A 26228-nucleotide genomic window follows, 5' to 3' on the forward strand; every position below is an offset into this window, starting at 1 on the left:
CACCATACATTCCCATTGCTACTGCCAGTTACACATTTCTATTGCTATTGTCGGTTTCCATGGCAACCCTCATACATTCCCATTGCTGAAGTCAGTTACCATGGCAAACACCATATATTCCCATTGCTAAGGTCAGTTACTATGGTAATCTTTTGGTTCCTCTTGGAGAGAAGCAGATGCAGATGAACCTCCCTGTCGTCCACCAACCTGGCAGCTGTGCTCTAAAGGCCTGTGTCCCAAGGGGTATCTTCACCAAGACTCTGCAGAAACCTCTGGGACTCTTTCCATCCTGTCGTGGTGCCTTTCCAGTGAATTCCAGGGTTATCAAAGCCAACTTGAATGGGCTCTTTGTCTCACTCCACAATGTCACCCAAACCAGTCTCTCCTCTGACCCTCACCCACAAAAGTTCACCCAAGTTGTTCATCCCCTGGAGCAGCTCCACAGGTCCAAGAAGCTCCTTCCTGCTGAGGACACCTCTCTCCTGCTCTTTCCCTCCTGTGTCTCCTTGACCTTCTCTCCCAACACGTCACAGACCTGCAACCTGGGAACTGTCTCAGCAGGCCTGGGCTGTTATTGCCTGCAAGTGGAATGAAGAGAGACTTGGGGCTGCAGCTCCTCCTGCCTGTGCCCCACATGCAGGGCATTGGGGCCTGTCTGGCTGCAGCCCCTCAGTGGGGGCACCGGGATAAGAACAGACTTGCAGTGGGGAAAGCTGCTCTGAAAGCCCCGAGAGCTGGGGTGTGCAGAGGCTTTGCTGACAATGGCCTTGGGGGTGGACGTGCTGGGACTCAGGCCCAGGGGGAAAATCCCAGGCCTGATCCCTGAGGAGATCAGCACATGCTGCTGAAATGCTGGGGGAGAGAAGAGCCAGCAGAGGGAGGAAACAAGTGTGGACAGCCTGGGCTGATGTGCTTTGGACTCGTGCCTGGCCCGGCCTTGGCTGGGCAGAGAAGGGACAGCCTTTGTGTCCCTGCAGGGCTGGGATTCACTCCCTGCCCCAAAGGCACCCAGTGTGTCTGAGAAGCCCTGGGTGGTGCCTGTCCCACAACTGCTGGGAATGGGGACGGGGTTCCTGCACAGGCCCTGTGCTGTCCATGGCAGCTGCTGCACTTGTGCTGCAGAGCCCTGGCACCTCCCCTGCACTACAGGTCCCTCTTTGGCTATTCAATCCAGGCTCAGCTGCCCTCAATTAGGTTAAGCAGTGTAGGGATGTCCAGGAGACAACTGCCATTGTACTCTGAGGACATGTAGAAAATACCCTGCTAAAGAACAGGAGAGAGACCTCTCTCCCTGTGCCACCTGACTCCATTTGGTCACCTGAGCACCTCTAGGGTGCTCTGGACAGAAGGAACAGTGACAGGTTCCCCTGTCCTACATGTGGGCACCTTCTGCCACTGAAGTTGGCCAAAGCAATGTCCCAGCAGCCTCCAAGAAGATCCCACAGCTGCTGCCCTGTCCCTAGGAACTGCTCCATTGGAGCCTGCAGTTCCCAGCAGGAATCTCAGTCACCTCTGGCCCCTCAGAAGGAACAAGGGCTTTGTGTCTCAGCAGGTCACTCCTGGCTTTCATCTTCCTTCGTTGCCATGGGAGCTGGGACAAGGAGTCACCTGCAGGTGCCTGTTTTGGGCCCACTGAAGTGGGGCAGGAGGAATCCCAGCCCATGGGGGTTGTGGAGGGAGCTGAGTGTCCTTCTGGCCCCAGGTCTGCAGAGCCACAAGGAGACACCTCTGTTGACTCAGCTGAGTCCCTTCCCTCAGTGCAGGTGAAGGAGATCCCTCCTGGGCACTGTCTGGCTTTCCTGTCTAATGATGGGACATGAAAAGGGGACTCTTGGACTTAACTCTGTGTGTGTTTGGAGAAATGACAGTGCTGAAAGAAGTGTCTGTGCCCAAGTGAGAGAAGGCACATCATTATTTCCTTCAGCTGTGTGCCAGCAGGTTCCCCTGGAGCCCCAGGGACAGCTGAAGGGAGCCCAGAGGGGCAGAGCAAGGGCTGCCTGGGGCTGTTGCTGTGCTGCTGAGCTGGGCCGGGCTCCTGGCACACAGGGAGCTCCTGGCAAGCAAGAAGAGCTTCAAAGAGACAGCTCTGCTGGTGAGCAGCTCCTCTGCACAGCCCAGCAGGGCTGAGGGCACTGCCTGCAGCACCCAGGGCACAGGAGAGAAGGCAGAGAGATGAGAGGCAGCCTGGGCTGGGAGGTGACTGAGCTCTCACTACACCAAAAACCTTCCCAGGATTTGAAGGAAGAATTCTCTGGCTGTAGGAAAGTTCAGTCACTGTTAAAATTGAAGCAAATGCTATTGAATTCTTTGATAACTGTTAAAGAGGTCAATAATTAAATGCTACTAATCTCCTTTGCTCCCTTTTCTTTGTGTTTAAATCCCTTGCACCGTGACCGTCTTGCATCCCAAGGCTCTGTGTAAATCATTCCCTTTCATCAAAAAATATATATTTTTCATGACTTTCACTTTAAAGTCATCCTCCTTAGCTAAACTACAAAACAACTCCAATTAGCTCTAGAAGTCTTGAAGACTTGAAGATAATTAAAGGAATGAAAATAATTTGTTTTTCAGTGTTTTAATGGGTCCCACAGTGTGTTTGGAGTTGCATCAGCTGTCAGTCCAAGATGGGCCATGTCAGAACTGGTGAGGTTGGGGGGTGAGGAGAAAGGCTGATCATACATGGTCAGTGTGGATCTCCTGAGGAGACACTCAGCATCAAGATCACTTGGAGAACACCTCTATCACCTCTTCTTTGAACTACAAAATAGCCATAATTGAATTAAAACAAAAAAAGTACAAACTTTGAAGACTTGTTTTGAAATTGCCTTGAAGACAATTAAAGGAAGACAAAGAGATCCTGAGGGATTTCTGGAATTTAATGAGCCCCACAGTGTGTTTGCAGCCCAGCCCATGATCCTGAGGTACTGAGAGAAGATTGAAGCAGCTGCTGAAGAAGTCAGAAGCCAAACTCCAAGTGCCTTGAAGCATTGCTGGGCCCCACTGAGGGCAGGCACTGACAATGCCTCCCCAGGGACTCCTTGGAGCAGCTCCTTGGAGGCCAGGAGTGCAGGCAGACAAAGGCTCTGGGCAGGCCCCTGCAATGCTGAGCAAAGCCTGCCTTGGTTTTGTGGAGCACAAAGGCCAAGGCCTGAGCCCCAGGCCCTGGCCCAGCAGATCCTGTCCCTCCCGGCTGGCTCAGGGCTGTTTGGGGGGCACTGGGATGGGAGGGGGAGGAACAACAAAGGCCAAAACTGAGCAACCCCTGCCAGGCTCCTGAGGGAGGGGCGAGGCAGAAACCAAGTGCAGAACCTGCCAGGCAAGTTGCTTGTGGTGGCCTGAGTGGCAGAGGCAGCTGCCAGAGGCAAGGGGACAAAGGCCTGGGTGCCTTTGGGCCTTGCAGCCCTGCCAGAGCCCTTGGCCATCTCTCCTGCAGGCTGTCCTGCCCTGGCCCTGCTGCTGCTCTGGCCTTGCAGGCTGCACACACCCCTCCTGCTTTCCCACCCCCTCCCAGCAGCATTTCTAGACCCTCCCTGATGTCTCTGCACCAGCTCTGGCTGTTCCCTGGAACACAAAGCCATGGGCTGATCCTGACTCCCTCTGGGTGATTTCTTGCAGCACAAGGGTCCCCATTGAGTGATATTTCTTTTTCCTCACCTTCAGTCTGAACCTTTATTGCTACTCTTTGTGGAGATTTCATTCTATTTCCAATACGGACAAGAACTCCATCCTGTCAGATCTCCTCTAGACCCTCTCCAGTTCTTCCTCATTCCTCCAGAATGGGGAACCTCACAGACAGACAGACCAGTCCAGATGTGGTGACCCCAGGGCTGAGTCCAGGGGGGTGACAACTCCCTTGTCTGGGTGCCCACACTCCCCCTAAGGCAGCCCCATGTGCAGTTGGCCTTAAATCAAGGGGCCATTCTGATTCTTTGTAACGTCCCGGAATCAAGTGGCACCGTGACACTGCAGGGCCTCATGGAACCGAAGGAATGCAGGGACACTGTGGAATCTCATGGAACCAAGGGACCATTGTGACATGCGGGATGTCTTTGGAACAGAAGGAACTCTGAAACATCTCAGAACCAAGAGGCCACTGTGCCTCCCCAGAACTCCATGGAATCAAGCAGAGCTGCTGCCTCCCTGTTTCCATCTGTTTACAAAAGGGAGTTCGGGGGCGGAGAGAGAGGAGGCAATTTCTCTCTCTGCTGATGCTTTGAACTGTTCTGTTGATATTGCTGGTTTTGCTGTTATATTTATTGTCAGTGAACTGTTATTTTTGTCACTTATACCTCCTTGTATTTTGTCTCCCTGTAGTGGTGGGGAATAAAAGGGGAGAGAGTTCATTTTATTGGAGTTCCCACCTCAATATGTGTCTTTAAACCAGGACAGGTTGCTCAGGGGCTCCCTGAAATTTGGAATAATCCACAAAAGACTTGAAAATACATTTTGTCCCAATGTACAGAGAGATAATAAAGATGTTCTATAGTGGTGTTCAAGGGCTGGTCACTGAGGGATTTCATCAGGAAGTTGCTGCCAAGAGGACTTTGTACCATGGATTTTATTTGACCCTCTTCATTCAGCCAACTTCCCACCCACCACATCTTCCACTTCTTCAGTCCAGCTCTCACCAGTCTGGCCATAAGGAGACCACAGCAGACCATGTCAGGGGCCTTGATAAAGTCTGGGCACACAACATCCTCTGTTCCCTCCCACAGGGGTTCTGCAATCCCTGCCTTGTCCTTCCCATGCCTGGGAATGGCTGCAGGAGGACTTGCCATATCCCCTTCCCTGCTGAGCCTGAGCAGTCTGGAAGTCTTCCAACACTCCTTGCTGCCCTGTTTGCAGACTGGTTCCATGTCTGCCTTTGCCAAGGCCCCAGGAAGCTCTGGGATGGCTCTGGCCTTTCCAAGTGTTTGGGAGAGGTCTCCCAGTGACACTGCCCAGCCTTCTCAATAGCCCTGACACCAAAAGCTTTTCCATAGCCCACACTGCCAGAGGAGTGCCCAGGACACAACACAGATTGTCCTGGTGGTTCTGGAGCATTAGAAGGGATTTCTTCCTAGAGACCAACCCCTCCAATTGGATTTGAGTGCAGCTGAAAGTTTTCCTCAGCATTCTCCCTGGTGCCTCCCTGCCCTGAAGGTTTCTGGCCATCAGGCTGGAGCTGAGGGGGTTGGGCAGGTACCTGAGGAGGGGGTAGAACAAGGGCTGTGTCCAACTGTGCCAGGAGGGCTGTGCTGGGCAAGGATGAGGAGGCTGCAGAAAACAGTGGCACTGGGGAGGTGAGAGGAGCAGGTGGAGAGACCTTGTGCCTGCCCACGCTGGGCGGGAGCTGCCCCAGGATGGCAACTCTGAAGCACTCCCAGGATGTCCCTGTGAACAGGAGGGGAAGACTGGATCTGAAAATGAAACCTGGAAAGCAGAGAGCAGGAGTGTCATGGTGTCACTGCAGGAGAGTTCCAGCCCTGGAGCAAGGTCACAGAAGAAGTGACCCAGTCCATGCAGTGGCCTCAGAAGATCCCACAGCATCCTGGAGATGCTGGAAGGGAGCCCAGCTCTGCTTCACAAGTTCCCAGGGCCTGTCCCTGCCTGTGCTCCAAGGGCTTCCACCCCCCAGGACTGTGCTCAGAGAGCACTCAGGCCTTACAGCGAGAAAGGGGCTCAGGAGGGCAGTGTGGAAGTGGCAAGAGAGCAGCTCTGCAAAGACCAAGCACTGCTGCTCCCTGGCAGTGCTGCTGGGCTGGGATTATTGTCCCCTCCCTGTTTGCAAATACACCCTGTCCTGCAGTGTGCTGTCCTTTAGGAACAGCTAAGAAGAAGGGTTTTGGACAAAGAAGGCACTACAGGGTCCTTTATTTTGTTTAAATACTCAGAGAGTACAATTCATCATTTATACAGTCTCAGTGTCAAAATCAAAAGATGGACACTAAATTAGAAGGCAGATGCATAATAATATTTAATTGCACAGAAAATTATTACAAGAAGAATGTGATGACCTGCAAGAAAAACCTGAGCAGGAAGGCTGGGCCATTAAGGAGTCCCATTCTGAATGCTAGAGACCAGAACATAGGCACTTTATTGTTCCAGAGAACCATCCAGTCATCATTTTCCTCATGGCATCCTTGAGCTCCTGGTTCCTCAGGCTGTAGATGAAGGGGTTCAGTGCTGGAGGCACCACCGAGTACAGAACTGATAGTGCCAGATTCAGGGGTGGGGAGAAGATGGAGGGGGGCTTCAGGTAGGCAAATATGACAGTGCTGACAAACAGGGAGAGCACGGCCAGGTGAGGGAGGCACGTGGAAAAGGCTTTGTGCCGTCCCTGCTGAGAGGGGATCCTCAGCACAGCCCTGAAGATCTGCACATAGGAGAAAACAATGAAAACAAAACAACCAAATATTAAACAGGCACTAACCACAATGAGCCCGATTTCCCTGTGGTAGCCTGAGTGTGAGCAGGAAAGCTTGAGGATGTGTGGGATTTCACAGAAGAACTGGCCCAGGGCATTGCCCTGGCACAGGGGCATGGAAAATGTGTTGGCTGTGTGCAGCAGAGAATAGAGAAAGCCAGTGGCCCAGGCAGCTGCTGCCATGTGGGCACAAGCTCTGCTGCCCAGGAGGGTCCCGTAGTGCAGGGGTTTGCAGATGGCAATGTAGCGGTCGTAGCACATGATGGTGAGGAGGGAATATTCTGTTGGAAGAAAGAAGACAAGCAGAAAAACCTGTGCAACACATCCCATGTAGGAGATGGTCCTTGTGCCCCGAAGGGAATTGTGCATGGCTTTGGGGACGGTGGTGCAGATGCAGCCCAGGTCTGTGAGGGAGAGGTTGAGCAGGAAGAAGCCCATGGGGGTGTGCAGGTGGTGGTCACAGGCTATGGCGCTGAGGATGAGGCCGTTGGCCAGGAGGGCAGCCAGGGAGATGGCCAGGAAGAGCCAGAAGTGCAGGAGCTGCAGCTCCCGCCTGTCTGCGAATGCCAGGAGGAGGAACTGGGCCATGGAGCTGCTGTTGGACATTTGCTGCCTCTGGCTTTTTGTTTCCAACACAGGAGAAGAAGACAGTAAGAGGCCAGTTAGTGTGGACTTAATCTAAACAAAGTCAAAGCTGTATTCTACAGACACTCCCCATGTCACACACATACAGCCTTTTGATTTCCGAGGAGATCTTCCTTCAGCTCCAGTGCTGGGTCCCTACTCAACAGCATTTTCACTGTCATAGCATCACTGTGCTTCTGTACAGGGGTTTCACAGAACAAGGAGATGTTAAGGGACAGGTTTCCAACCTGGAGGGAAATTTACAACTTGGAAGGAAACCTCAGGGAGACAGCCAAGTGTCCTTATGATGGCATTTGATTTAAGCAGACTCAGCTCCTTCCCAAGCACCACAGGCTGCACTGGTAGGGGTCATATTCCGTTTGCAGGTGCAAAAAGGACATCTCAGACCAGTCCTGATGGGTCTAGCAGAGGTGATGCTGGTGCTGCCCACAGGCAGAGCAGTGGCTGAAAGCACATTAGGAAGCTCTGACAGACCTACTGAGCACTCACAGTTCAGATGTCTCAGGGACTTGTCAAAATTAATACTTTCTTAATGATTTATTCCTCTCATTCCTCAAGAGTAGGAAACTGGAAACACAATCAGGAAATTTCTTTAACCTTATAAAAATCTTCATCTTGGAAATATTCTGAGAGGGAGCTGAAGTTCTGAGCATGTCCTCCTCCTCTACACTACAGATAGTCTCAGAGTTGCACTTACAGAATCTGTAGTTGGTGGGCAGTGCTAGCTTTCCCAGATTCCTCCAAAAGCTGCAGTCCCATTGCCCTGCATGAACAGACTTCCTGTGCCATGATCTGTTAAAATTCTCCCCCAGTGAGGTCTCAGCATCATTCTACCTCTGACAGCCTTTAACTTCTCTCTGTCTCACTGCCCTGCCCTTGGTGCTGCAGGCAGTGCCCTCAGCCCTGCTGGGCTGTGCAGAGGAGCTGCTCAACAGCAGAGCTGTCTCTTTGAAGCTCTTCTTGCTTGCCAGGAGCTCCCTGTGTGCCAGGAGTCTGGCCCAGCTCAACAGCACAGCAACAGCCCCAGGCATTTAGTGACCCTTGGGAGGTGTGAGGTTGTTTACATGAGACTCAGTCCCTGAGAGGAAGTTCAAACAACTTCTCAAGAAGTCAAAGTGAGATTGAAACATTGAAGTTTCTTGTTGTGCTAATGAGTCTCACTGAGGGACACATCTGAGAACGTGTCCCCAGGTTCCAGTTAGAGCAGAAACCTGCAGACAGTGATGACAAGGATGGACAAGCAAGGGAAAGGTGGCTCTGATGCTGAAGAAACATTGACTTCTTTACTTAATCCAAAGGGCCAACCCCTGGGAAGGCAGATCCTGTCCCTGCCTCATTCCTCAGGGCTCTTCCTGGGGCACTGGGATGTGGGATGTGCAATGCCAAGGGCAGGACCATGGGGTGGCACCTGCCAGGCTGCTGAGCAGGGACAAGGAGGCCATGAGGCCCCAGGGCTGCAAGGGCCACTCCCCTCCTCCTGGCATCAGGGGCACAGACAGCAGCCATGGCCAAAGGCCTGCAGAAGGTGGCTGTGTCAGGGCCTTTCAGCTTCTCCCCATCCCTGTCTCCTCTCCAGCCCAGGCTGTCCTACGGTGTCCCTGCCCTGCCCCTTTCCCTGCAGGCTGTCGTCATCCCCCCGGCTGCCCCACCTGGCTGGCACCTTCCTGCACTGACATCTCTGCGTCCTCCCTGGCTCTTCCTGCACACACAAAGCCTTGGGCTCATCCAGACTCCTTCTTTGTGACATATTGCACCACAACACTGACCTTGGAGGGAAAGTTCTTTCTTCCTGTCACCAGTCTAGGCCACCCCAGCTGCCCTTGGTGGCACTAGTTCTTTCTTAGGGTGTTTTCTGATGGGAAGAAAAGCTCCACCAGCTCTGACACCCCCCTTCCAGACCTCTCAGGCTGCTCCTCTACTGTCCTCAATCTTTGCACCACTGACCCCTGAGTCCTCAGCCTCTATATATGGGTCATGTGCTTGAGGCCCCAGATTCCTTCCTGGGAGATCTCTGGGACCTCTCCAGGGTTTTGGAAGATGACAATAGAGTGCTTTTATCCCAGGAAACACAGAAGGACACTTTTTTCCAAGGGTTGTCTTGGCAGAATGGGGCACAATATTTTTAAAGTTTCTGGCACAAGGGAGCTCTGAGATCTGGGTACAGAGAAGGTCCAAGTGCCAACCACTGGAGTGGGAGCTACAAATCATCAAGTCTTGTGTTCTTTGGAGGGCCAGACACTGGTGAGAGTGGTGTGTATGTGTGCACATGTAAGGACTTGAAGGGCACAATGAACTGTCTCAAAACACTGCCAAAGAAGGGAAATCCCATAAGGCACCACAACACACAAGCACTGGTGGCAAACAGGAAGGCCTTTAATTCCAAGGCCTAAAGGGAGGTGAAGCTTTGGAAGTAGCCCCCAGGACAGAATTGCACTGTGCAGACTGGGAGAAAGAGCAGACAGCCCCAACAGGAAGCCAGGGCTGGTAAGGCAGGTCTGGGGAACCCATCCAGACAAAGATTCCCACCTGCAGACTGGAAGCACAGCGGGCAAAACTCCCACCGTGGCAAGCTGTGGGAAAGGAAGCAAGTCCTTGTCTACATGCCAGCCCAAGCTGTGGGAACAGCATCTACCCACCTGAATACCCAGGGCTTGGGCTGTATAAAAGTGATAGCCCAGAAGCACAACTTGGGGACCCTCCACCGAGCAGAGCAGGGGGAAGAAGGACCGGTGGGAGCCTCAGGGATCTACATGATGTGATACATTTACTTCATCTCTGTCTCTCTCTAACTGGCTTCCCACCACTCTCTTCTTCTCTCTTTCTGTTTCTTTCTCTGTCTCCTATTTACTGTTAAATCAAAGCTGGACTGTTGACTTTGGCACATGGTCTCCTTTGCAGTTGAATTTGGGCAGCTGAATTTTCATAATGGGAACCTGAGAGTATCCATGAGGTTTTACAGTGTGGGAATGGCCACTAGATTCCATGAGGTTCCACAGAGTCACAGGGTCCATTTGGCTTCGTAAGGCTCTGCAGTGTGATAATGGACCCTTGATTCCATGGGTTTGCAAAATGTCTCAGGACTCCTTTGGTTCTAGGAGGCCCCACATATCACAGTGGCCCCTTGGTTCCATGAGATTCCACAGTGTCCCAGGAATCCTCTGGTTCCATGAGCCCTGCAGTGTCACAATGGCCCCTTGATTCCATGAGGTTCCACAGTGCCAATATGGGCCCTTGATTTCTTGAGGTCCACAGTGTCCCAGGGTCCCTTTGTCTCTATGATGCTCTGCAGTGTCACAGTGGCCCCTTGATTCCATGAGGTTCTGAAAAGTCTCAGGGTTCCTTTGGTTTCATGAGGCCCTGCAGTGTCACAGTGGCCTAGTAATTCCATGTGGTTCCACATTGTCCCAGGGTTCCTTTGGTTCCATGAGGCCCTGAGGTTCCTCAATGTCACAATGACCCCTGATTCTATTAGGGCCCGAAATGTCTCAGGGTTCTCTTGGCTCCAGGAGGCCCTTCATGGCACAATGAACTCTTGGTTCCATGAGATTCCACAGTGTCCCAGGATTCCTTTGGCTCCAGAAGGTCCTACAGTGTCACAATGGCCCCTTTACTCCAGAAGGTTCCACAGTATTCTTGCTGGAACACACAGGGCTGTAATGTTGTCACCCCTGCAGAGCTGCCTCCAGCTCTGGGCTCCAGCACAGGAAGGACATGGACCTGCTGGAGAGAGTCCAGAGGGGACCAGCAAGAGGATCAGAGGGATGGAGCAGCTCTGCTGTGAGGAAAGGCTGAGAGAATTAGGATTGTTCAGGCTGAAGAAAAGAAGGCTTTGGGCTGACCTAATTGTGGCCTTGCAGTGCCTGAAGGGAGCCAACAAGAAAGATGGAGAGAGACTTTGGACAAGGGCCTGGAGTGACAGGACAAGGGGAATGGCTTCACACTGAGAATAGGAAGGGTTAGATGGGATATTAGGAGGAATTTCTGGACTGTGATGGTAGTGAGATCCTGGCACAGGTTGCTCAGAGAAGTTCTGGCTGCCCCATCCCTGGAAGTGTTCACGGCCAGGTTGGATGGGGCTCTGAGCTCTGGGTCTAGTGGAAGGTGTCCCTGCCCATGGCAGGGGGTTGGACTGAGATGCTCTTTAAGGTTCCTTCCAACCCAAACCATTCCATGATTCTGTGACTGGTGGGGGATGTGGTGGTTGGAGCTGATGGGCACAGAGACCCCAAAATGATGGAGTTTTCCATTCTGAGCGAAGAAAGGAGGGGGCAGCAGAACTGACACCCTGGACTGCTGGTGGTCAGACTTTGTTCTTTTTGGGAGACTGACTGATCTGGGTGTGAGTATGGATGTGCTGGAGGGCAGGAAGACTCTGTAGAGGGATCTGGACAGGCTGGATCAATAAGGCCAAGTGTCAGGGCCTGCACTTGGGTCCCAACAACCCAAGTTGGATATGAGCCAGAGTGTGCCCAGGGGGGCAAGAAGGCCAAGGGCATCGTGGCCTTTGTGGAGAAGAGTGTGGCCAGCAGGAGCAGAGAACTGATTGCCCCTCTGTGCTGGGCACTGGGGAGGCCCCACCTGGAGTGCTGTGTCCAGTTCTGGGCCCTCAGTGCCAAAAGGCCCTTGAGGGGCTGGAGCGTGTCCAGAGAAGGGAACGGAGCTGGGGAAGGCTCTGGAAAACATGTCTGCTGAGGGACGGCTGAGGGAACTGGGCTTGTTGAGTGTGGAGAACGGGAGGCTCAGGAGGGACCTCATTGCTCTCTCCAATGACCTGAGAGGAGGTTTTAGTGGGTGTGGGGGGTGGTCTCTTCTGCAAAGCCTTTTTAGTGACAGGAAGAGAGGAAATGGCCTTAAACTGCATCAGCAAGGTTCATATTAGATATTCAAAAAACATTTTTCCCCTGAGAGAGTGCTCAGGCATTGGAACAAGTAGCCCAGGGAGGTGGTGGAGTCTCTGGAAGCATTCAGGTGGCATCTGGATGTAGCACTTTGGGATGGGGTTTAGGGGTGATTCTGGTGGTGCTGGGTTGACAGTTGGACTAGAAGATCTGGAAGGTCTCTTCCAACGTTGATGATTCTGTGATTCTCTGACCTGTCATCCCTGTTTGCAGGTTTGTGCTCTAACAAGACCCTGGGGATGTTTTCTCTGTGGGATCCAGAGGTTTCTATCTGGTCCCTCTGCTTGGAAAGCCTTCCAAATCCATTCTGGTGAGGGGAGGTGGTGATGCAGCAACAGCAGCTGGCTTGTGGGATGCCTGGACACCCCTGAGGAGGCAGAGCTGGGGCCACTCATTCTGTGCCCTGTCCTGGCTGGGTGCTGGGGGGACTGCCCTGAGGAAAGACAAATGAGGCTTCTCCTGGGGAAAGCCTCAGCCAGAGCTCAGCTTCCCAAACAAGCCTGGGGCTGGGGGTGTGCCGAGGGGGAAGTTGTCCTGCAGGCAGCAGGACAGGACAAGCAGGACACAGTCTGCTCAGGACACAGTGCATCTGAAAGTGTAAAGGTTTTGAGTCTAGGCCTTCCTTCCTGGCAACCAGGAAGGAAGGAAGGAAGTATTCCATCCTATTCCTTTATGTAATTAGGTGCCTTTATGTAATAGGCGGACAGGGAAGGCTCTTCCTCTTCCTCTCTCCCGGTGAGGTTTGGAGACAACAGACTCCCATGGCTGGTCTCGCTTCTGTGGGGGAGCTGAGGCCTGGTCGGGCCTACGGGGCCGGTTGTTTCTGCCGAGCCGGGGTCCATTAGCGTGGTGGTGGCGTTGGGCATGATTGGGCTTTCTCAAGGAACGTATTATGGTTTTCTTTGGCTATTCCTTTATTGAGTGTGTATACCTGTTTTTGTTTGTTTGTTTTGTCCCATTTTCCCCTTCCCCTTTTCTGTTTTCAAGTGTTGGGGGTTTCTTTCTTATGTGTCTATAGTTTTTGTATATAAATGTAATATAAGTGTAAATATGTTTATATATTGCTTTAGCTTTCTCTTATTTCTGTTCTCTTGGGTTTTTTTCCTTTTCCCTTGGTTTTGGGGGGGGAGCTCTTGCGGTGGGGTTTGGAGACTTGGCAGGGAGCCAGCTCTAAACCACCACAGGAGGACACCATGTGTATTGGCCAATTGTTGCTACTTTATTAAATCACAGCCACCTACAACTGGCTCAGTGGCAACAGAAGAGCAGTGCTCCTAGTTTAAATTGTGGATTTTGCTGAAGATTTGAAGGCATCAGGATTCCAGTTTTCCTGCCTGTATAAAAGACAGAGTTTCTTTTTTGGGATAACATCTAAGACTGGAAAGATCCCCAGGCAACCACCAGGGATGATGTCACAGCGATGATGCGATATCAAAAGAGAGATGTGATGTCACAGGGGGGCTGTGATGTCATGGGGAGGATGTGATGTCACAGGAAGGATGTGATGTCACAGGGAGGATGTGATGTCATAGGAGACATGTGATGTCAAAGAGGATGTGATGTCATGGGAGAATGTGATGTCACAAGGGAGCTGTGATGTAACGGGAGATGTGATATCACAGGAGAGGATGTGATGTCACAGGAATGATGTGATGTCACAGGAGAGCTGTGATGTCATAGTAGACATGTGATGTCACAGAGGAGGATGTGATGTCACAGGGAGCTGTGATGTCAAAGAGAAGGATGTGATATCACAGGGGAGCTTTGATGTCAGAGAGGAGGATGTGATGTCATAGGAGACATGTGTTGTCACAGAGGATGATGTGATGTCACAGGGGAGGATGTGATGTCACAGGGAGCTGTGATGTCACTGGGGAGCTGTGATGTCATAGGTAACATGTCAAGTCACAGAGGAGGATGTGATGTCACAAAGGAGGATGTGATGTCACAGAGCAGGATGTGATGTCACAGAGGAGGATGTGATGTCACAGGGAGCTGTGATGCCACAGAGGAGGATGTGATGTCACAGAGGAGGATATGATGTCATAGGAGACATGTGATGTCACAGAAGAGGATGTGATGTCACAGAGGGGGATATGATATCATAGGAGACGTGATGTCACACAGGAGGATGTTATGTCACAGATGAGAATGTGATGTCATACTAGAGCTGTGATGTCACTAAGGAGGATGTGATGTCACAGGTAGCATGTGATGTCACAGGAAAGATATGATGTCACAGGGACCTGTGATGTCACTGGGGAGCTGTGATGTCATAGGTAACATGGCACATCACAGAGGAGGATGTGATATCACAGAGGAAGATGTGATGTCACAGATAGCATGTGATGTCATAGAGGAGGATGTGATGATACCGAGGAGGATGTGATGTCATAAGAGAGCTGAGCTGTCACAGAGGAGGATGTGATGTCACAGAGGAGGATGTGATGTCATAGGAGACATGTGATGTCGCAGAGGAGGATGTGATGTCACAGGGAGCTGTGATGTCACTGGGGAGCTGTGATGTCACAGGTAACATGCCACTTCAATGAGGAGGATGTGATGTCACAGAGGAGGATGTGATGTCATAGGAGACATGTGATGTCACAGAGGAGGATGTGATGTCACAGATAGCATGTGATGTCATAGAGGAGGATGTGATGTTACCAAGGAGGATGTGATGTCACAGGGAGCTGTGATGTCACAGAGTAAGATGTGATGTCACAGTGGAGGATGTGAAGTCACAGGAAGGATGTGATGTCACAGGGAGCTGTGATGTCATAGAGGAGGATGTGATGTTACCGAGGATGATGTGCTGTCACAGGGAGCTGTGATGTCACAGATGAGGATGTGATGTCATAGGAGACATGCAATGTCACAGAAGAGGATGTGATTTCAAAGGGGAGCTGTGATGTCATAGAGGAGGATGTGATGTCATAAGAGACATGCGATGTTACAGAGGAGAATGTGAAGTCACAGAGGAGGATGTGATATCACAGAGGAGGATGTGATGTCATAGGAGAACTGTGATGTCACAGAGGAGGAATTGATGCCACAGAGGGGGATGTGATGTCACAGGGAGATGCGATGTCACAGAGGGGGATGTGATGTCATAGGAGAAATGTGATGTCACAGAGTAGGATGTGATGTCATACGAGAGTTGTGATGTCGCAGAGGAGGATATGATGTCATAGGAGACATGCAATGTCACAGAGGAGAGTTGTGATGACACAGGGGAGCTGTGATGTCACAGAGGAGGATATGATGTCATAGGAGACATGCGATGTCACAGAGGAGGATATGAAGTCACAGGGGAGGATGTGATGTCATAGGAGACATGTGATGTCACAGAGGAGGATGTTATGTCACAGATGAGGATGTGATGTCATACGAGAGTTGTGATGTCACAGAGGAGGATATGATATCACAGAAGAGGATGTTATGTCACAGATGAGGATGTGATGTCACAGGGAGCTGTGATGTCACAGAGGAGGATGTGATGTCATAGGAGGATGTGATGTCACAGAGGAGGATGTGATGTCACAGGGAGCTGGGATGTCATAGAGGGGGATGTTTAAACAGGGGGGATGTGATGTCACAGGGAGCTGTGATGTCACAGAGGAGAATGTGATGTCATACGAGAGTTGTGATGTCGCAGAGGAGGATATGATGTCATAGGAGACATGCAATGTCACAGAGGAGAGCTGTGATGTCACAGGGGAGCTGTGATGTCACAGATGAGGATATGATGTCATAGGAGACATGTGATGTCACAGAGGATGTGATGTCATAGGAGACAAGCGATGTCACAGAAGAGGATATGAAGTCACAGAGGAGGATGTGATGTCATAGGAGACAAGCGATGTCACAGTGGAGGATGTGATGTCACAAAGGAAGTTGTGACGTCACAGGTGGTCTGTGATGTCACAGAGGAGGATGTGATGTCACAGAGGAGGATGTGATGTCATATGAGACGTGATGTCACAGAGAAGGATGTGATGTCACAAGGGAGGATGCGATGTCACAGATATGGATGTGATGTCACAGGGAGATGTGATGTCACAGGAAGCATGTGATGTCACAGGAAGGATGTGATGTCACAGGAAAGCTGTGATGCCACATAGGAGGATGTGATGTCATAGGAGAGCTGTGATGTCACAGAGGGGGATGTGATGTCATAGGAGAGCTGTGATGACACAGAGGAGGATGTGATGTCACAGGAAAGCTGTGATGTCACAGAGGAGGATGCGACATCACAGGGGAGCTGTGATATCACAGAGAAGGATGTGATGTCATAGGAGACATGCGATGTCACTGAGGAGGATGTGATGTCATAGGAGACATGTGATGTCACAGAGAAGGATGTGATGTCACAGAGGAGGATGTTATGTCACAGATGAAGATGTGATGTCATACGAGAGTTGTGATGTCACAGGAGGATGTGATGTCACAGGTAGCATGTGATGTCACAGGAAGGATATGATGTCACAGGGAGCTGTGATGTCACTGGGGAGCTGTGATGTCATAGGTAACATGCCACGTCACAGAGGAGGATGTGATATCACAGAGGAGGATGTGATGTCACAGGGAGCTGTGATGTCACTGGGGAGCTGTGATGTCATAGGTAACATGCCACGTCACAGAGGAGGATGTGATATCACAGAGGAGGATGTGATGTCATAGCAGACATGTGATGTCACAGAGTATGATGCGATGTCATATGAGATATGTGATGTCACAGGAAGGATGTGATGTCACAGAGGGGGGTGTGATGTCATAGGGAGCTGTGATGTCACGGAGGAGGATGTGATGTCACAGAGGAGGATGTGATATCACATGATAGATGTGACGCAGGGAGGAGTCGAGGTTGGGGAGGGCAAAACCGGCCCCAGAATGGATCAGGAATGGGGACCCCTCCTGCATTCCCCTGTGTCAACCTGCTCTGTGGGGCTTTGGGAGGGCACCTCCCCCTCAATGGGCATCCAACTCACCCTAAAGGTGCCAGGACCACTCCACAGACCCCCAAGGACCCCCTAAATCCATCCAGAGCCCACCCAGGACCCCCTCAATCCCCTTTTCTGGGGGACCTTTAGGGGCACTGGTGGCTGAGCTGGGCAGCAAAGTTCATACCTGTCTGCAGCCTGACTCACTGAAATGCTGATTTTTAAGCACAGAAAGGAGAAGCTTGAGACAGTTTGTTGAAGGCAGAAAGGATGATTTCTCATGTATTTTAATTACTTCTGACATGCTTCAAAGCCTGGTTTTCAGGGGTTTATTCAATTTGGCAAGTTCGTGGGGTTTTCTTGGGCTTTTCTTTGTGTGGGGGGTGGGTGGGTTGGTTGTTTTTACAGTTACTTGTCTCATATACTTGGTGCTTTTCCCAGGAGAACATTGATTTGTGTAGAGACAAAATCCCTGGAGAATATCTTAATCTGGGGATAAAAATACTCCCCTGGGAAGGATGCAGGATGAGTTGGTATGATTTATTTAAGAGTTTCAGGCCCACAACGAGCAGTTTCAGCCAAATTTTCTAAGTGACTGAGGAACCCTTTTCTCCAAATGTGCTCCCCTGAGGCAGCTTCAAATCCCCAGTTGTGATTCAGTTTTCTGGAATGATTCTAAATGAATTAAATGCTTTTTTTGGCCATCATCTAGGCAACTGCTGCCACAGATAACATCGATTGCAAGAAGGCAGAAGAGAAGGACATGAAAGGGCCATCTGTGAGCAAAAGGTATTTTTCATTTTCAGTAGTCTCTGAATTTTTGTTACTAGTTTTCTGTTTCTGCGGAAGAGTTCAGTGTCCTCCCTCCTGGGAGGGATGGGAACAAATGATTAAATGTGGAAAATGTTCCGTTCCAACACTGCAACCTGTAAATTGTCCAGATGGTCTAAAGATGTCCAGATTATTGAAAACCTTCCATATTTTTGTTTTCAGGGAGAGAGAAATATTTGATGAAGAAATCCAGCAAAGGCAAAAGTGCAAGGCCAAGCCTCAGCCTGCGGAGAGCTGAGGGGTGGCACCGGCAGCCCCAGAATTACATCGGGAAAATAAGAAACACAGGAATTTTGGGGTGAGATCGAGCTTTTTTCAGTGGGGTTGATCCACTTTGAGGTGACAGATTGATCCCTCTTGACTTTTGGGATGCAGAGCTGGGAGAGACTGGAATGTTAATGGTCCATGGCTCCAACACTCTCCAGTTGCAGAAGCAGTGGGGGCTTTGCTGCCCAAGGGCAATGGAACCGCCTGGGGCAGAGGGGGGAACATCCACCCTTGGAGGGGACAGGCTGGGCTTGGAGCCAGAGAGGGGAAGTGCTATTTTTATGGTTTTATATCACTATAAACAGGAGCCAAAACTGTCCCAAATCTACTTTACACGGAAATAAAATTTTCCTAAACTAAACCCTATAGATAGATAGATAGATAGATAGATAGATAGATAGATAGATAGATAGATAGATAGATAGATAGATAGATAGATAAACTATCCTCAGGGGGGAGTGGCCTCTGCATCTTTCTACTCTGATACTTTCTTTCTTTTCCCTTCTACATTTTCTTAAGTGTTATTTTTACGCTTTCATATCACTATATACAGGAACCAAAATGGCTCCAAACCTGCTTTACATGGCAACCCAACTGTTCTAAAATAAACACTACATATATATATCTATAGACACTGATTATTCACTGTCCTTTCACTCTAATCTGCCCAAGGGCTGGATTAACAAGACCCTGGGTCACCCTCACTGTCAGGGGGGTCGGGAGAGGGGTTGGACATGGAGGAAGCTTCTGGCAGCTGCTCACAGAACCCACCCCTGGAGCTCCCCTGCTACCAAAACATGGCCATCCAGACCCAATACAGTGCCCAGCATGGATGACCTGGAACCAGGTCTGTCCTCAACATGGGTCCCTGTGGATCATCCAATAAAGGTCCTCCAATAGCTGACGGAGTTGGAGCAGCGGCCGAAGCTCTTCCCGCAGTCGGGGCACTGGTAGAGCTTCCCTTACCGGTGGGTCCATTGGTGTCTGGTCAACTTAGAGCTCTCGGTGAAGCTCTTCCCACACTCCCCACACTTGTAGGGCCTCTCCCCGGTGTGGATGTGCCGGTGGGTGACAAGGTGGGAGTTCCGGTTGAAGCCCTTCCCGCAGTCGGTGCAGCGGAAGGGCCTCTCATCCGTGTGTGTCTGCTCATGCCTGAGGAGATCTGAGCTGGTCCTGAACCTCTTCCCACATTCCAAGCACTTGTAAGGTCGTTCCCCAGTGTGGATGAGTCGGTGGATGTGGAGGGTGGAGCTGTAACTGAAGCTCTTCCCACATTCCCAACACGTGTAGGGCCGTTCTCCAGTGTGCACACCACGGTGTTGGAGGAGGGTGGATCTCTGGCTGAAGCTCTTCCCACATTCCCTACAGGTGTAGTGCCGTTCTCCGGTGTGGATGTGCTGGTGTTCGATCAGGTGGGAGCTGTCCCTGAAGCTCTTCCCACATTCCATACACGGGTAGGGCCGTTCTCCACTGTGTATGCCCTGGTGGGTGCGGAGGTTGGAGCTCTGGTTGAAGCTCTTCCCACATTCCCTACATGTGTAGGGCCGTTCCCCAGTGTGGATGCGCTGGTGGGTGTGGAGGTTGGACCTCTGCCTGAAGCTCTTCCCACATTCACCACACATGTAGGGACGTTCCCCGGTGTGGATGTGCTGGTGGGTGAGGAGGTTGAAGCTCTTCCTGAAGCTCTTCCCACATTCCAAGCACCTGAAGGGCTTCTGCCTGCTGGGAGGCTGCTCAGGGACCACCAGCTCAGAGCTCTGGCTCAAGCTCCGGCCGCCTTCCCGGCACAGGCTGGCTCTTTCCTCCTCAGAGCACCCTGGGATGGCTTTGGAGCCCCTCCTGCGGGGGGATCTCCGGCCCTTTTCCTCCCCGCTGCCTTCCTGCGCCGGGGAGCCCTTCAAAACGGCCTCTCCCACCAGGGTCTCACGGGGGGATTTGTCCTCCGGGCTCTCCGTCCTCAGCTCGGGGCCTGGGGCAGGAAGCAAGAAGGACAGGGAGAGGATTTGCCTCCGGCCCACAGGGAAGGCCAAGGACATCCCCCCAACTCCGGCCCCGGCAGGACGGCGGCGCCAGCGGGGTTGTCCTGCAGCCGGGGCCATGCTCGGCTGACAGAGCCAGCACAACACCCGCCCAAAGGGACACTGACTTCCTCCTCACCTGCCTGGGGGGCCCAAGGCATCTTCCTCTTCCTCGCAGCCTCCTCCTCCATCCGCCCAAGCTTTGGGAAGGACAAATCCTGATGGGAGGGAAAACAAGAGCTGAGCGCGTTGGCTTGGGGGTTCCTCCAGCCCAAGTCCATCTCTAGAACTCACCGGGCATCCTGTGTCCATAAAAACCTCCAAAACACCAAGATTCAGCCCAGAAAAACCCAAACCACCGAGATTCAGGCAAAAAGCCCCTCAGAAATAGTGAGATGAACCCCTCCCCAAACTGCAAAAAGTTAAGATTCAGCCAAAACATACTCCAAAATATGAAGATTCAGCCAAAAAAAAAAAGTTTAAGTGGGAGGATTAGGAGAGTGAGGACATTTCATGAGCACTTGATTTGATTGAGTTGCTATATATTAATCAAAAGCTGAATTAATGTAGTCTCACTTAAAACTCAATTTTTTTCTTCCTAGTTTCAGTGTAGAGAATAAATATGAAATCACTGGACTTCAGGCCTGCATCATTACCCCTGTGCTTTGGTGTGCAAATGCTTCCTCCTTCCACGCCTCCTCTGCCATCATTTCTGACAACTGGATTCCTCTGTTGTGCCAATATTCTGGGTGTGCAGTTTCCATATTTGCAAGGATTAAAAGCAACTTTTTGCCTACGAGTGTGAAGTTTAGTGTGAGAGAATCCTGGGCAGTCAGACACTGAAATTGTTGAGCTGCAATGGGCCGTGCAAATGGAATGACAGAATCCATTCTGCTGGCCCAGATACAGAAGCCAATCTGTGGCTGTGGCTCTTTGCCTCACTGGCACCATCCTCTGTGGTTCCTGCTGCCCACCATGGCACTGGCAGCCCCAGGGGCACAGGTACGTCCATCCTGTACATGAAGTCAGAGTCAGACTGTCCACAAGTGTTAGCAGGAGTAAAACACTGCACTGCTGATCTTCTTGAATTTATCTCTATTAATGTCTGGCTTCACTTGGTCAATCTGTGTTCTCTTGCACAACATTACGTGGGTTTATGATTTTTATTATCACTGCACCAAATTAATCTGGAATGTGTGGTCAGAACAGTAATTACCTGTATTTGTGTATAACTGTGTGCTCTTCTATTTTTCATGCTTTCTGGCAAATTCACTGACAACTTCTTTCATGACTACATAATGGGGCATGAATTTAAGGCTGGGGGGTTTTCCTGAGGGCAGCACTACACCAGACTTTTGTGTGTGTATGAGACAGGCAGAACCACAAATGCCTGCACAGCCCAGAGCAGTCAGTGTGGGGCTGTGCTTGCTGCTGCAGAGACCCCCAGGGAACAAACCCAGGCAATAGTTTGGGTTTATTCCTTGCTCTGTGTCAGTGGAATAGAATGTTCCACAGGAGCTCTGTCCCCCTCTGTGGCACCGGGTGGCTCGAAGCTGAAGAGGGGGGGGGGGTCAAGTGCAAGTTCCCTTCTGAAGTGTGTGTCCCTAAGGAGGACACTTGCCTTATTATTGCTTATTATGTGTAATATCTTATAGATCTATCATACAACATCTAAGGATGGATTCTATAGAATATGTGCCATATATATGATACAGAATATATCTGATTATTGCTTTATCTGTCTGTCCAGACAGATATTGTGTATGCACAGAGATTGTATTTGAGGGATATGTTCCTCTCAATACCCTGTGAGTTCCACTCCCAAGGCCAGCAAATTCCTGAAGCTCCCACTTCTGTGCCCTGCAGGTTTTGGCAGATTTGCAAGAGCAGGGGAATCATTCCCTGCAGCCCCTTTGCACTGTAGGAAATGGGAGCCCTGTGCACATCCTGCTGCCTCCAGATTCCATTCTGGGTGTGGGAACGACCCTGTGGGGAGCAAAGAAATGCCTGGTTCTGCAGGAGCTGCTCAAGGGGCAGCAGGACCAGGTCAGGGGCCTGGGGGGGCCTGGGGGGCTTTGGGGTCCGGGAGGGTCCTGGGGGAGCTGGTGAGAGGCTTTGGGGATTGGAGGTACAGATCAGGACAGACCAGGACAGACCAGGACAGACCAGTACCTCCTCACTGCTCCCCAGATCTCTCCTGGAGCTGGGGCACCTTCTCGTGGGACACCTGAGCCCCCCCAGTGCCCTCCCAGTACAGCCCAGTGCCCCCAGTACAGCCCACTGTGTTCCTGTCCCAGGGTGTGGGTGATCCCTCTTTGAGGGGGGTTGGAAGTGATTTGAGCGGGGGCTGTGGGAGATTTGGGGGGATCTGAGCAGTTTGGATGGGGATTTGGGGGTTTTGAGTGCCTTTAGGGAAGTTAAAAGAGGTCTTGGGGACATTGGGGGGTCAGAGGTACCTATGGGGGGAGGGGATTAAAGGGAAAATGGAGGTTAGGAGACATTTGGGAGGGGTTAATGAGGCCTAGGCGGGCAGAGGAGGGGCTGCACCAAGAGAAGGTGAGTCTTGAGACCCCCCCTGGTGTCCCCAAGACCCTCTTGGTGTCCCCAGTTCCTCCCTTGACACCCCGAGACCCCCCTGGTGTCTCCAATGTTCCCAGGGACTTCCCATAGCCCTAATTCCCCCCTAGGCACCCCCAATTCCACTGTCCACAAACCCCTCCCCACTGTCCCCAAGGCCCATCCCTGATGTCCCCAACCCTCCATCTCACCCCAGGAGCCCCTCCTGGACCCTCTGACCACAAAAACACCCCCACACACACTCACAGAAAGGCCAAGGGCATCTGGGGAAACACTGGGGACAGTTGGGGGGCTTTGCAGGGCCCTGGGTGATTACTGGGGGATACTGGGACACACTGGGGGGAACTGAGGGACACTAGGAGGGCACTGGGAGGGACTGGGGAGTTACTGGGGGATTACCAGGACACACGGGGAGACACTCAGAGGTTACTGGGCCATACTGGGGGTTACTGGGTGCTCACTGCAAGATCACTGGGCCATCCTGGGGGGCAGAGGGAGGTCACTGGGACACACTGGGTGGTCACTGAAGGGGTCACTGGAAAGTCACTGGGATATACTGGGGTCTAGGGATCCCCTTACCCAGATGTGGTACATTTCCCCCCCGGATTTTGGGGGCCATCCCTAGGACTCCTTCTTTTTGGGGCTGGGGGACCCCCTGGACCGACTGCTGGGCTTTAGGGAACCCCCCAAAATGCCCTCAAAACTCCTGAAAACCCCCCCTCGACACATCAAAACCTTCTCAAGGTCCCCTCAAATGCCCTCAGAGACCTCGTCCCTCTCCAGCACCCTCTAAACCCTCTCAGTGACCCGTAAAACCCACCTGGGACCCCCCAGTCCCCTTTAGGAACCCCCCAATCCCCCTCAGAGACCCTCAACACTGTCTAAGACCCCGTAAACCCCCTAGAGACCCCCAAACTGCCTAAAAGGTCTCGCCAGGACCCCCAAACCTCTTTAGAGACCCCCAAACCCCACCTGGCACCCCCCAAATCTCCTCAGAAACCAAAACCCCCTCAGAGACCCCCAAACCCCTTCAGGAACCTTCAACCACCCCCTGAGTCCCCTCAGGACACCGAACTCCCTCAGGGACCCCTCAAAACCTCCTCGGTTATCCCCGAAGCCCCCGCTAAACCCTCCCGAGCCCCCCCGGGGGGACTCACAGCACTCAGAGCGAACCGCAGGCCCCGCCGCCATCACCGAGTCCCGGCTGCGCGCGCACCGCGTTCAGAGAACGCCGCCGCAGCCAATCAGCGCGCGGCCACGCCCCCGCAGCCCCGCCCCCGCCCCTGCCGCGTTGGCTGCCGGGAATCGGTGATGGCGGCGGGTCGGTCGGTGAGCTCTGAGTGCAGGCGGGGGGTGCGGGAGAGCGGGGTCTGGGGATCCCCTCGGGGGCTGCGGGGAGCGCGGCTGTGGGGGGAAAGGCTGGAGGGCTCGGGAGGGTTTAGCGCGGCGGATCGGGGGTTCCCGAGGGTCAGAGCGCAGGGCCTTGGAACCCTCTCGGGGGCCGCGGGGCTCGGGAGGCCTCCCAAAAACCCGGATGTTCGATTCGATTGCCAAGAAAGTCCCTCGGAAAAAAAAATTCAAAACCACCCAACGAAAAAAAGAACCCTAAAAAAAGGAAAAGTGAGGAAAAGGTGAAGGAAAAACTGCAAGGGCCAGGATGATTTGATTGCTTTCCTTCAGTTTTTCCTTGGTCTCCTCCTTCTCAGATTCTTTGCTCTCTTCCTTTACAGAAAGCTCTTCTGCTGTTCTGTGGTTTTGGGGTCCCTTAGGGGCTTTTAGGGGTCCCTGAGGAGGTTTTGGGGGGTCTCTGAAGGGGTTTGGTGTCCTGAGGGGACTGTGGGGGGAGGTTGAAGGTCTCTGAAGGGGTTTGGGAATCCTTGAGGTAGTTTTGGAGTCTTCGAGGGAATTGGGAGGTCCTGGGGGGCTTTGGGGGAAGGGTCTTTGAAAAAGTTTTGGAGGTTTCTAGAAGGATTTTGGGAGTCCCAGACGGTTTTGAGGGTCCCTGGGGGGGTTTTTGGGGTCCCTGAAAGGGCCTGGGGGGTGCCAGGTGGGTTTTGCAGGTCACTGAGAGGGTTTAGGGGGTCCTGGGGGGGAGATGAGGTCTCTGAGGGGATTTGAGGTGTCTTTGAGGAGGTTTCGATGGTTCCAGGGGTGGATTTCTGAGGGAATTTCAGGGGTTTTGCCTGGATTTGGGGGGGATCTCTGTGTCAGTCCTGTCTGGCCACGGCCAACTAAAACTCCTTTGAGGCCATTTCCCATCCCACCATAGCACCTCTGCCAGCCCAGCAAACCAACGCCAAGGAAAGGGGATCCCAATTCCCCCCTCGAACCCCAGAGACCCCCAAAACTCAGCACACAGAGACCCCAAAGGAAGGGGGGCCCATGTGTCCACTAAAGTCCAGCAGTGGGGTTCAGGGGATCTCGCAGACCCCAGGGGAGGGGTCGTGGGGGTGCCCCCAAAAGTCCTGGGGGAGCAGAACTGACGAAGGGGATCCCAGTGCCCCCAGTATAGCCCAGTGACCTCCCAGTGACCCTCAGTACGGCCCAGTAACCCCCTCAGTGACCACCCAGTGTGTCCCAGTGACCTCCACTGCCCCTCAGGATGACCCAGTGATCCTCCAGTGAGCACCCAGTAACCCCCAGTATGTCCCTGTAACCTGCCAGTGTCCCCCGCTGTGTCCTGGTAATCCCCCATAACTCCCCAGTCCCTCCCAGTGTCCCCTGGTTCCCTCCAGTGTGTCTCAGTATCCCCCAGTAATCCCCCAGTGCCCCACAAAGCCCTCCAGTTGTCCCCAACATGTCCCCAGATGCCCTTGGCCTTTCTGTGAGTGTGTGTGGGGGTGTTTTTGTGGTCAGGGGGTCCAGGGGGGCTCGTGGGGTGAGATGGAGGGTTGGGGACATCAGGGATGGGTTTGGGGACAGTGGGGTTAAGTTTGGGGACAGTGGAATTGGGGGTGTCAAGGGGGGAGTTGGGGCTGGGGAGTCCCTGGGAACATTGGAGACACCAGGGGGGTCTCGAGGTGTCAAGGGGGGAACTGGGGACACCAAGAAGGTCTTGGGGACACCAGGGGGGGGTCTCAGGACTCACCTGCTCTTGGTGCAGCCCCTCCTCTCCACCCCAGGCCTCATTAACCCCTCCCAAATGTCCCTTAACCTCCATTTTCCCTTTAATCCCCTCCCCTCACAGATCCCTTTGATGCCCCAATGCCACAAAAACCCTTTTTAACTCCCCCAAATACACCCAAAGCACCCCAACCCCCCCCAAATCCCCATCCAAACCGCCAGATCCCTTCAAATCTCCCCCAGCACCACCCTCAAATCCATTCCAACCCCTCCCCAAAGCGGGATCACTAGGCACCCTGGGACAGGAACACAATGGGCTGTATTGGGGGCACTGGGCTGTACTGGGAGGGCACTGGGGGGGCTCAGGTGTCCCACGACAAGGTGGCCCAGCTCCAGGAGAGATCTGGGGAGCAGTGAGGAGGTACTGGTCTGTCCTGGTCTGTACTGGTCTGCACTGGTCTGTACTGGTTCGTACCCCCAATCCACAAAGCCCCTCCCCAGCTCCCCCAGGACCCTCCCAGAACGAAAATCCCCCTTCAGGCCCCTGACTTGGTCCTGCTGCCCCTTGAGCATCTGCAGC

General features: G+C 52.5%; 2 protein-coding genes across 2 annotated transcripts in view; both read right to left on the reverse strand.

Annotated features, from left to right (window-relative positions):
- LOC135404965 (uncharacterized) overlaps positions 1–20772 on the reverse strand; it is an 801303-nt gene extending 780531 nt beyond the window's left edge. The window contains 2 exon segments of the mRNA XM_064639689.1: positions 18984–19943; positions 20726–20772. Coding sequence (XP_064495759.1) covers positions 18984–19943; positions 20726–20772 — 1007 coding nt within the window.
- On the reverse strand, positions 6053–7012 carry LOC135404548 (olfactory receptor 14J1-like). Its single transcript, XM_064639288.1, has one exon. It carries the CDS (start codon positions 7010–7012, stop codon positions 6053–6055), a length of 960 nt encoding a protein of 319 aa, XP_064495358.1.
- Positions 20773–26228: the final 5456 nt, after the last annotated feature.

This window comes from Pseudopipra pipra, chromosome W (genome assembly GCF_036250125.1).
Source record: "Pseudopipra pipra isolate bDixPip1 chromosome W, bDixPip1.hap1, whole genome shotgun sequence".
Classification (NCBI taxonomy): Eukaryota; Metazoa; Chordata; class Aves; order Passeriformes; family Pipridae; genus Pseudopipra; species Pseudopipra pipra.

Coding starts and splice junctions, on each gene's coding strand:
- LOC135404548 (XM_064639288.1), bottom strand. CDS start 7,012: ATGTCCAACAGCAGCTCCATGGCCCAGTTCCTCCTCCTGGCATTCGCA.